Raw genomic sequence first — 11,465 nt, forward strand, 5'->3', positions numbered from 1 at the left:
GTTGATAGGCTATACTTTGCCAACAAAGGATCTTTGACCTTTGCTGAAAGAACTTGGTTTGGGACCCAAAATAGCCTTCCCCATAACATGTTACACTTTTGTCATTTAGCAGACGATCTTATCCAGAGCTACTTACTGTAGTGTGTGCATACATTTTCGTACGAAAATATGTCTATGGGTTGAACAGTTAAAATAAGCTCAATGTTTGCTTATTTCAATGAACATGCTATTGTTGATAAACAGTACCCTTGTCTTGATTCAGATTGGTAAAAATTCATCTGAGGGAAATAAAGGGTTACCTACCCCCTCTATTGACGTCAGAAGTATGAAGGAGAAACGGACTCCGCCACTCTCTCTCCACAGTACAGGCAGTCGTGTTGCCGCCTACTGACCAGACAACCTCAGCGACAGAGGAGGTGTAGGCTATATGTGGACCTCTGTCTGCTCTTCATTCATACATACCATTGGAAAATACTATCTGTTGAAAAGTTGAATGGAGTGACTATAGGGTTCCAGCGCTTTCCACAGTAGCCTCTATAGCGTGCGGTCTGGGATTGGAATGACTAAAACATCAGAAGGGAGACGAAACAGCCTACATACCTTGTTGGATTAACAACATTAATAGACTAAACTTGCAACAGGACAGTCGGGCAGGTAGGCTACGTGATTTGCATAGCTACATTCAGTTAGCATTTTTAGGAATGTGCGGTTGTGAGCAACGTTGTCCTGGGGCCAGTCTCATTTCCTCGCCATGTTCAGTAGGCAGTTCCTAATGTACCCTAGCCTACAGTTAAGGAAGTAGGTCAAAAGGAAGTAGGCCATATGACTTTTCATAAAACTACATGAATAGCAGTTATTTTCTATTACACGTGACATGTCTGTTCTATTCACGAGGGGGTTAAGTAGAGTCAAATGATAGCCCGCTATCCTTTACGCAACGATGGGCTGGCTACTTGGTATCAACTTTCCAGACGGTGACATTGTATCCAGCCAGAGGTTTAAGCAGATTGTCTAATTGTCTGTTACTCGGGGCAGCTACCGGTCCCAATTTTTTTTAGGAACTCAGTTTGTGTCTCAACATACTAATGCGTATTTTTTGGGGGGATGAATAGTATAATACACCAGGTGCCATTTCGAAATGCAGCAGCAGTTCTTCTCTTGTTATGTCAGGCACTGATAGTCACTCAATTAGCCATGTCAGCAAATCATTTTTAGATTGGTAGTTAGTCTAGCCAGCTATTGAAACTTGTAGTAATCATGACTGGATACCAACCGGGCACACAGGGCACGTGCCATGAGGCTACTACAATCTATATTAGATTGGTGGTAGCAAAAACATAAAGGCTAAATGTATTCACTACTCTCTGTATAGGCTAACCCATAATTAAACCTGTGGTCTTCATTTTCTAGGAAATTGGTATCATTTTGAGGAGGGAAAGGCCTTTACCACATGGCAATTCCAGTGGCCTGCGAATGCCACAACATATGTGGTTGATAGGCTATTCAGCAGTCGCCTTCACAGAGTAGATGGCAGACAGCCCAATTTGTCGCCACGCGGTCGAGCCCAAATGGGTAGCAATGTCCTCTGCGCAAGGGCGCATTGGAGACCCACAAGAAACTAGCCTCTCCCGCTCAAATCAGTTGGTTCGGGTTTCCAATTACAGCCAATACCATATAGAGCTAACAATGAATCTCCCTTCTCATCCTCTTCATAGCCTCCCTCAATTGCAAGACATCTCCCACTGCAGAAGGGGGGGTTTGCACTGAGCAAAAATAAATAGTCTAATGTATCTGTACCCTGGGGAGGCATCGACCTTGCTTCCTGTGACTGAGGAGGTATTGGTGGGCTGGGTTATTGTTATAAAGGACTGTTAACCACAACTCCCCGCCACACATTTACCTCCATCTATCTGCATCCCCATGAGAATAGGACACATGCACACACTAACCCACTCTCGCTCACTCTTCATCTCTGCAGGAGACTGAAAACATTCCAGGCTGACTGGCTGTCTGTCATGAAGAAGCGAGCCAATGAGGTGTTGGAGCCGGATGAGCCTCTGTGCTGCTGTGAGTTTGTGGACCGTCAGGGGGGGCGGAGCCATGTGGCAGCCTGCTGCTGTGACTGTGAGGATCTGGACGATGCCTGTGACAGGTGATGGAGTGGCTTACCCATCTACGGCCTGTTACCTAAACACTCTTAGCTAAATATTCTTTATCCAGTAAATGTCTGCTTCTCTCCCTCAGATGGCTGAAGAAAGAGCCCCAGAAGGCAGATTCACTGTCCCGTCTGGTTACCATGGTGAGCGACCGCCTCCGTGTTCCCTGGTTCTGGGGCGGAGCCCGGCGTGTTGATCTATCGGTGCTGCCCCCGCTGCTCCTACTTCCTGTCCTCCTACACATCGCAGCCCTTCACTTCCTGTTGGGCATGGTGGTTCTGACTGCTCTACCGGTACTGGTTCTATGGTACTACTACGTCACCCACCGTAAGAAGGGCCGGACTCTGTTCTTCCTCAGCCTGGCCCTGTTCTCCCTGGGCTACATGTACTACCTCTTCCTCACCGAGGTCTTCCCCAGGGGGGGTGTAGGGCTGACCCAGCTGGGTACAGTGACCCTGGGGGTGGCCCTCACTCTGGCCTCACTCATCCACACCAAGAGAGAGCCCGGCTACGTACGGCCTCACACGGCCGACATCCACAGCACGGTAACCTATCACAGCTCACCTCCGGACAGAGACCCCGCCCACACCAGCCTCAACGGGGTTGGGCAGGAAGTAGTGCTAGCCAATCGGGGGAGTGGGTCGGAGCAGCAGGGCCAAGGGGTGGAGCAGAGGGAGAGTGGGCGGAGCAGGAAGTGGTGCTCTCTGTGCAGGGTGGTGCGGCCCCCCAGAGCGGGACACTGCAGGATCTGTGGTGTCTGTGTCCTGAGGCTGGACCACCACTGTGTCTGGTGGGTCCTCTTAAAAACACCTCTGTCTGTCTGGAAAAGAGGCCCTTCTCTGTAATTTCGTACACATGCCATGTCTAAGCAGTGTCATGCCAGGCCTAAGAAGCAATGTTTAAGCAATTATCAGTGACATTATCTTGCCTCTGTGTCATCAGCCATAGGCTTGTGTTTCTGAGTCACACTGATCTGTAATGCACACAATCGTGCAAAATATATATATAATTCAATCACTCGTTCAGATGTGTGTGTGTGTGTTTGGAGTAATCATGGGTTCTAAGTATATCTTACATTGTAGTCGTTGAGCAGCAGATGCTCTCATCCAAATGACAAATCAGAGCTGTACTGTGTGTTTGTGTGTGTGGTTTAACCGCACGGTCTCAGTACTGTGTATTGTCTGTCTGTGTGTCGTGTCCGTCATGTCGCCACTGTGGCAGGATAAACAGTTGTGTGGGCCAGGCCAATCACTGCAGCTTCCTGTCGACACTCCTCCTCTTTCTGTTGACCTCTCTGTATGGAATCAGTCTGGTGCTGCGCAGCGTGTGTCCCCAACAGAACCTGCTCAGCGCCCTGCTCTACTGCCCAGGCGTCTACAATCAGTACAGGTAACAGGGATGCACAGGACACACCTACCCTATTTATAGACACAAACTACCTTAGCGCCTATTGACGATAGTATCTTCTGACCGGGGTAGTTTTCGACAGTTGCTCTAAACATTAAGACTCATCGCTTGCGGTACCTTTGGAAACATAAGGAACGTATACTTCATATCAGTGATAAAAAAAAGGTAAATTACTTCACACCTTTTGTAGGGTTCGGGTTAGTGTTCCCACACGGCCATATCTCCATGTTATTGGAAGACATAGCTGAAGCGGAAGACATAGCTGATTAGCACAGGTGGCAGCTATCTAGTGTGCTCCAAACACCTGTGTGTAAGCTAACTGGGGAGGAAGTGTTGTTCCTCAGCTGGAGGCACACAGTGTATAGATCTGTTTGAGCGTTAACACACACCATAAACACAATCGTTTCCAGAATCACCAACAAACTAACATGGTCCTAGCCCACCAAGACAGTCGTGAAGAGGCCACAACAAAACCTATTCCACCTCAGAAGACTGAAAAGATTTGGCATGGGTCCTCACATCCTCAAAAGGTTCTACAGCTGCACCATCGAGAGCATCCTGACAGGTTGCATCACTGCCTGGTACGGCAACTGCCCGGCCTCTGACCGCAAGGCACTACAAAGGGTAGTGCGTACGGCCCAGTACATCACTGGGGCCAAGCTTCCTGCCATCCAGAACCTCTATACCAGGCGGTGTCAGAGGAAGGCCCTAAAAATTGTCAGACTCCAGCCACCCTAGTCATAGAGTCTAGGTCCAAGAGGCTTCTAAACAGCTTTTACCCCCATGCCATAAGACTCCTGAACATCTAATCAAATGGCTACCCAGACTATTTGCATTGCCCCCCTTCCCTCTTTTACGTTGTTGCTACTCTGTTTATTATCTATGCATAGTCACTTTAATAACTCTACCTGCATGTACATATTACCTCAATTACCTTGACTAACAGGTGCCCCTGCACATTGACTCTGCACCGCTGCCCCCTGTATATGCCTCGCTATTGTTATTTTACTGCTGGTCTTTAATTATTTGTGACTTATTTCTTTTTTTGGGGTATTTTTCTTAAAACTGCATTGTTGGTTAAGGCTTGTAAGTAAGCATTTCACTGTTGTATTTGGCGTATGTGACAAATACAATTTGATTTGATTTGCAGTATATGATGCACACACACACATGATTAGCTCACTAAAACACACTATTCGGCATTAGAGGCTAAAATGAGCCTGTGAAATGAGGCGGTGTAGATCAATAGTGTCCTAAAATACCCACTGGCACACAGCCAAATGGCTTCCTGGTCATTCTATAAGAGAACAAGTGATTTTTAATTGCATCAAATCAATCTTTTCTTTATCTGGGACATTTAAAGCTGTGAGGTTTTGAAATAGCCAGGTATTTATGGGGGTAATGTAGGTTAATAAACATTTCATCGTATCTCCCCCAACCAGGCCTACTTCTTTATCAACTACTGACCCAGATTTACAGAGCAGTTACTGTATGTGGCTCTGCCGGGTTTATTGTGTAAGAGTGAATGTGTGTGGTTGCTGATGTGCGTTTTGATGTGAGGTGTGTGTAGATTCGTTCCATGTCATTTCAACAAGCCATGACACCCACTATCTCAGATTGTTCTGAAGTCATTTCTGTAGTTGGAAACAGATAAGATTAGCATTCCTGAAACATTATTTTGTTGAAAAATATAATTAGACCTCTGAAAAATTAAGCTAATTGATTGCACCCAAATTGGCCATTTTAATTTATAGCATTCATATAATAGTCAATGAAAATATGACCTAATATCTGATTTGGACCAAAATTGTTTGAAACAATGAGTAAGACATGAGGAATCCAAAGAAATTGTCAAAAGCAACCCACGGACCCCCCCGCCAATTCCACTCCAACAAGGGAAAAACTGTTCAGAAAAAATCTGTTCTCTATATGTACTATATTTATTTAATATCATATACATTAAAATGGCCAATCTGGTTGCAATCAATTAGCTTAATTTCTCAAAATCAAATGACATTTCAACAAAATAATATTCCAGGAATGTTAATCTTATCTATTTCTAACAACCAAAACAATTTCAGAACAAATTTGAGATGGTGGGTGTTGAAATCATTTCTTGTGCTTTTTGAGGTGGAACGACCCTGTAGTGTACTTGTATAGTATTGTCCACTATTCAGCGCTGTAACAAATGGTCTCTTTCTCAGTTTGTGTGTGTGTGTGTGTGTGTGTATAGCCCCTTCCCTTTCACATTGGTGTTAGCAGATCTGTAGAAATAACATTGGTGTTGTCAATAGGGTGTAAGCTCCACTTAGCCCATTGTTAACACATATCTGATTCCCAAAAATAAGGGGTGTGGGCTAGTGGCTAGGGACTGTTTTCAGGAATATATGAGTAATATTGGTATCTAAAGTGTGTGTATGTGTGTGTTCCAGCTCGGCACTGTGTTTCACCTGTGCGTGGTACAGCAGCATAGTGACGGGTGGCCTGCTACACCTTCTGGTCCTGCAGCTCATCAACGTCAGCTACAACGTGACGGAGCGAGAGGTGTGCACCGCCCTCCGAGACAAGACCGCCCGCAGCCACTACTGGGGCCTCGTCGTAGACACAGGAGTCTACTCACATGGTTTCCGTGGCAACTGGGCAGAGTTCCTGACAATGGGAGAAGGCCTGCACACACCCTCACCCAGTCTCACTGACTTGGTGTAGCTGAGCTGCTCATCATCGTCATTACATCTTTAGAAGTGATTGATCAAATTGGACGATCCAGGTAGAAGTTGCCCACAGAAACAGATCTAGGATAATTTTACCCTCATACCACAGGAGGCTGCTGAGGGGAGGGCGGCTCATAATAATGGCTGTAACGGTGCAAATGGAATGGCATCAAACACGTGGAAACCATGTGTTTGATGTATTTGATACCATTCCACTAATGCTGCTCCATCCATTACGACGAGCCCGTCCTCTCCAATTAAGGTGCCACCAACCTCCTGTGCCTCAAAGAATCCTGACTTGAACCGTTAGGGGGAAGAACACAAGACAGACCTTGGGTCAGTGTCTATGGGTAACTTCACCCTCTGTGATATGGGCTAGAGTTGAAGGATGCATCTGATGTACTGTCTTTCACCAACAGATGGCAGCATATCTCCACACCTCAGACTTCTGACTGCCATCACCTTCTCTCCCCAGTTGTCCCAAATATGTATATATACACTAGATAACTGACAGGAGGCACTGTATTGAAGCACCTCCATCTTGGCACTGCCCCACCGTTGTAAAAAATATTTTGGAAACTATAGAAATGCATTTACCAAATGTCTACATTAGTGTTTGCAACGTTTATTCTGTCACAGACACCTTAATGCAGCGTTTCCCAAACTCAGTCATCAGGAACCCAACGTGTGCATGTTTTGGTTTTTGCCCTAACACTACACAGCTGATTCAAATGATCAAAGCTTGATGATTAGTTGAGTATTTGAATCAGCTGTGTAATGCTACGGCAAAAAACAAAATGTGCACCCCTTAGGATCCCGATGACCAAGTTTGGGGAAACCCTGCTAATAAATTACACTGAACAAAAACGCAACATGTAAAGTGTTGGTCCCATGTTTCATGAGTTGAAATAAAAAAATCCCAGACATTTTCCAAACGCACAAAAGGCATATTTCTCTCAAATTTTGTGCACAAATTTGTTTACATCCCTATTAGTGAGCATTTCTCCTTTGACAATATAATCCATCCACAAAACAAGGTGAATCAATTCAGGATTCTGACAGGTGTGGTATATCAAGACACTGATTAAACAGATTGATCATTACACAGGTGCACCTTGTGCTGGGGACAATAAAAGACCACGTTTTGTCACATAACACAATGCCACAGATGTTTTGAGGGAGTGTGCAATTGTTATGCTGACTGCAGGAATGTCCACCAGAGCTGTTGCAAGAGAACAGAATGTTAATTTCTCTACCATAAACTGCCTCTGTCATTTTAGAGATTTTGGCTGAGCTAAATTATTTATTTTTTAAAACTACTAATGTTACTGTGAAACTCCTGTAGATCTGAAAAATGTAATGGTGAAACTAGCCAACTGAAAAAACAAGGTGAATCAATTCAGGATTCTTGAAAGTCAGGAAAATCCTTGTTCTGCAAAGAATCATTATTTTATAGTTGGAAAAATAGATTGAGCAAGCAGTAGGTATTTATAATTACATGTGGAGTAGCGCTTTATCATTGATGACATCACGTGCACCGTGTAGGACCTTAAATTATTCTGCAATCATAATTTATTCGAAAAACACCATTTCTATCATTTGTCTCAAAGTTTGACAAAATAAAAACCTACCCCTGTCGAACGAATACAAGTGTTGTGGATGTTCAGAACATTTGTCCTATACTGTATCTGCCGTTTCCATTAGGCTACACACGTTTTTTGGCGACATTGTTTTGTCCCCCGAATAAACCTGTAAATGGGACCCCTGCCTACAGTGATCGGTTCTGTTCTGAAGTAGCGCCCAAGTCAATACCCTGTCCCTTAGCTAAACCATTTCCTACAACTACAATAACACAACCACGTATGGTACCGTGACTGACAGCCCCAATCTCATCTCTACCTTTCCTTTTTATCTCTGCTTGACCTTGTCCACCAGTGGGCCAGCAACCTTCCAGCAGTCATCGAACACCTACTTCAAGAGTCCAGGTCGGAGAGCAGTGAGCTGTGGTTAACCCAGGATGGCGTGGAACCCCAAGAGCGCACCCTTGGATTACAATGGCAATGTCTGTCTGACACTCTTGGAAATAAGCACGGTCACATGAAAGTTGAACCCACCATGCGCAACATATATCGGATCCTTGCCAGCCAGTATGATCCGCTCTGCTTCATCGTCCCATACACCACACGGTCTACGGTTGAAGTCCAGAGGCTCTGGGATAAGAAAAGAGGGTGGGATGACCCAGACCTACCTGGTGTCACGTTTCTTCAAAATCGAACCCAGAAGCAGACCAGGACAAGGAGAGTAGGAAGAAGGTGAGTATTTATTTACAAGTGAATGTGAATGGGTAGATATATCCAGGTGGCGTAGCGGGTAGCGGTGGTGAGTTGATGGGAGTAAATAGGTGGATCCAATGGGGAAGCGGAATCCTCCGACGACCAGGCGGGAATGGGGTAAATGATCCGGGTGAGTAACTGAAGACGGAACAAACGGAGGTAAGTTCAAGGCAAGCAATACGTAACAAACAACAAAACAAATTCTATCCAACTTGAGGCTGATACTCTGGCACAACATACTGTTCATGGCTAACGATCCGGCAGGGAATGGATGTCAGGTCCGGGCTTATGAAGAGGAGAGATGATGATCAGGACCAGGTGTGCAGAAAGCTGATGGGATACAGGTGCGGGTAATCAGAAACCCCAACTGGCTACATTGCCCGGCAACCAGACAGGGCGCGTTCCAGGACGCCGGAAAAAACTCTCCAGGACAGAACATAGGCAAAAAACAGACTCAGGAAACGGGATTCGTGACAGTACCCCCCCTCCGACGAACGCCACCGGGCAGACTACCCGGAGCGCCAGGGTGGAGGCGGTAAAAGTCACGAAGCAGGTCATCGTCAAGGATCTGACGCCGAGGAATCCAACTCCTCTCCTCAGGACCATATCCTTCCCAATCCACTAAATACTGGAACCCTCGACCCCGCCGTCTGGAGTCCATGATGCGGCGCACCGTGTAGACAGGACCACCTCCGATCATCCGAGGAGGAGGAGGACGAGGAGGAGGGGGTAACAGAGGACTGAGGTGAACCGGCTTGAGGCAGGAGACATGAAAGGTGGGGTGTACTCGAAGCGTTGCCGGCAATTTGAGTCGGACCACAACAGGGTTAATGATTCTCTCCACCACGAACGGACCAATGAACTTTGGTGACAGTTTCCTCGACTCAGTCCGTAGAGGAAGATCCCGTGTAGCCAACCACACCTTATCTCCGATGGTATAAGCGGGAGCAGGAATACGGCGACGATTCGCCTGGATCTGATACCGGTCAGAAACTCTAAGGAGGACCTTCCTGGCCCGATGCCAGGTCCGGTGGCAACGACGAATGTGGGCCTGGACAGAAGGGACCGAAAGATCCCTCTCCTGAGAAGGAAACAAGGGAGGTTGGTATCCGTACAGGCATTGGAAGGGGGACATCCCAGTGGCAGATGAAGGAAGGGTATTATGGGCATACTCGACCCAGGGTAATTGAGATGACCAAGAGGTGGGATCAGAGGAGACAAGACAACGCAGCGTGGACTCCATCTTCTGGTTGGCTCTCTCCGCCTGACCATTAGATAGGGGGTGAGACTGACCGTTATCGGGCCCGGGCTGTGTCCGAAGAGCCGCCATCACCTCCTCCTCAATCCTCCATGTAACGGCTCCCACGACAACGTTCTGGGGAAGAATCATCTCAGTCTTGGCCCCACTCTCCTCCGTCTTGGAGAACATCCGGGACAGGGCGTCCGCCTTCCCGTTCTTCGACCCAGGTCGGAATGTCAGGGAAAAATTGAAGCGTCCAAAAAACAAAGCCCACCGGGCCTGACGGGAGTTGAGACGTTTAGCCGATTGCACGTAAGCCAGATTCTTGTGGTCAGTCCAGACCACAAACGGTTGCTCCGCTCCCTCCAACCAGTGACGCCACTCCTCCAAGGCAAGCTTCACAGCGAGAAGCTCCCGGTTACCCACATCGTAGTTTCTTTCAGCTGGAGAAAGACGACAAGAGTAGAAGGCGCAGGGATGGAGTTTACCATCAGTGGAGCTACGCTGGGACAGGATGGCGCCCACCCCCACATGAGACGCATCCACCTCCACAACGAACTGACGGGAAGTGTCAGGTTGAGAGAGAATCGGGGCGTTGGTGAATCGGCTCTTCAAATCTAGAAATGCTCGGTCTGCCTCAGGAGACCAACAGAACTTTCTGGTGCAAGACGTCAGTACAGTTAAAGGGGCGGCCACCTGGCTGTAATCACGGATAAACCTCCGATAAAAATTCGCAAACCCCAGGAATCTCTGGAGCTGCAATCTCGTACCGGGCTGGACCCAATCCCGAACCGCCCGAACCTTCTCTTGGTCCATCTTGATCTCTCCCCTGGAGATGATGTACCCGAGGAAGGACGTTGTGTGGGCGTGAAAATCGCACTTCTCAGCCTTCACGAACAGACGGTTCTCCAATAACCGCTGCAGGACCTGCTTGACATGCTGAACGTGGCTAGAAAGCTCCTTCGAGAAGATGAGGATATCATCCAGGTAAACGAACACAAAAATACCAATCATATCTCTCAGAACGTCATTCACCATACTTTGGAACACAGCAGGAGCGTTGGTCAGTCCAAACGGCATCACCTGGTACTCGAAATGTCCCATTGGAGTATTGAACCCAGTCAACCACTCGTCCCCCTCTTTGATCCGAACCAAATGATAAGCATTACGTAAATCAAGCTTCGTAAAAACCGTAGCACCCTGTAAAGAATCGAAAGCCGAGCTCATCAAGGGCAGGGGATACTTGTTCTTGACCGTAATATCATTCAAACCCCGATAATCAATACACGGTCGAAGAGAGCCATCCTTCTTGCTCACAAAAAAAAATCCTGCTCCCAGAGGTGATGACGAGGGCCGAATGAGACTTGCAGCTAGAGACTCCTTGATGTAGGTCTCCAAGGCCTCACGTTCAGGTCGAGAGATACTGTATAACCGTCCATTGGGAAAGGCGGCTCCAGGAAACAGATTAATCGCACAGTCATAAGGTCGATGGGGAGGAAGGGACTGAGCCTTCTGTTTACTGAATACTTCACCCAACTCATGATATGTTTCTGGAACCAGGGACAAATCAGGAGGAGCAGAGTCACTGACCTGACTGGAAACGGCAGGAGAACAGGCA

General features: G+C 47.0%; 1 protein-coding gene and 1 long non-coding RNA gene across 3 annotated transcripts; one reads left to right on the forward strand and one right to left on the reverse strand.

Moving 5' to 3' along the window:
- The first annotated feature begins 310 nt into the window (after window positions 1-310).
- On the forward strand, window positions 311-7,919 carry zdhhc23b (zinc finger DHHC-type palmitoyltransferase 23b). Of its 2 annotated transcripts, none has more exons than XM_021620314.3 (5): window positions 311-654; window positions 1,979-2,152; window positions 2,245-2,946; window positions 3,378-3,545; window positions 5,996-7,919. In XM_021620314.3, exons 2-5 carry the CDS (start codon window positions 2,016-2,018, stop codon window positions 6,267-6,269), a joined length of 1,281 nt encoding a protein of 426 aa, XP_021475989.1. In that variant the 5' UTR covers window positions 311-654; window positions 1,979-2,015; the 3' UTR covers window positions 6,270-7,919. The 2 variants fall into 2 exon arrangements, with proteins under 2 accessions (XP_021475989.1, XP_021475990.1); XM_021620315.3 differs by having other exon boundaries at window positions 314-654; window positions 2,245-2,701.
- A 657-nt stretch (window positions 7,920-8,576) lies between these two features.
- LOC149979508 (uncharacterized) lies at window positions 8,577-9,875 on the reverse strand. The gene is made up of 2 exons (XR_016484271.1): window positions 8,848-9,875; window positions 8,577-8,745 (listed from the first exon to the last, which is right to left on the reverse strand). It is a non-coding gene; the product is annotated as an uncharacterized LOC149979508 (long non-coding RNA).
- Between the last annotated feature and the right edge of the window lie 1,590 nt (window positions 9,876-11,465).

The sequence above is a fragment of the Oncorhynchus mykiss genome, chromosome 11, assembly GCF_057628025.1.
Source record: "Oncorhynchus mykiss isolate SJ-2025 chromosome 11, ASM5762802v1, whole genome shotgun sequence".
Taxonomy (NCBI): domain Eukaryota; kingdom Metazoa; phylum Chordata; class Actinopteri; order Salmoniformes; family Salmonidae; genus Oncorhynchus; species Oncorhynchus mykiss.

Coding starts and splice junctions, on each gene's coding strand:
- zdhhc23b (XM_021620314.3), top strand. CDS start 2,016: ATGAAGAAGCGAGCCAATGAGGTGTTGGAGCCGGATGAGCCTCTGTGC. Junction 2,947..3,377: donor CTGGACCACCACTGTGTCTG/GTGGGTCCTCTT, acceptor CCACTGTGGCAG/GATAAACAGTTGTGTGGGCC. Junction 3,546..5,995: donor GGCGTCTACAATCAGTACAG/GTAACAGGGATG, acceptor TGTGTGTTCCAG/CTCGGCACTGTGTTTCACCT.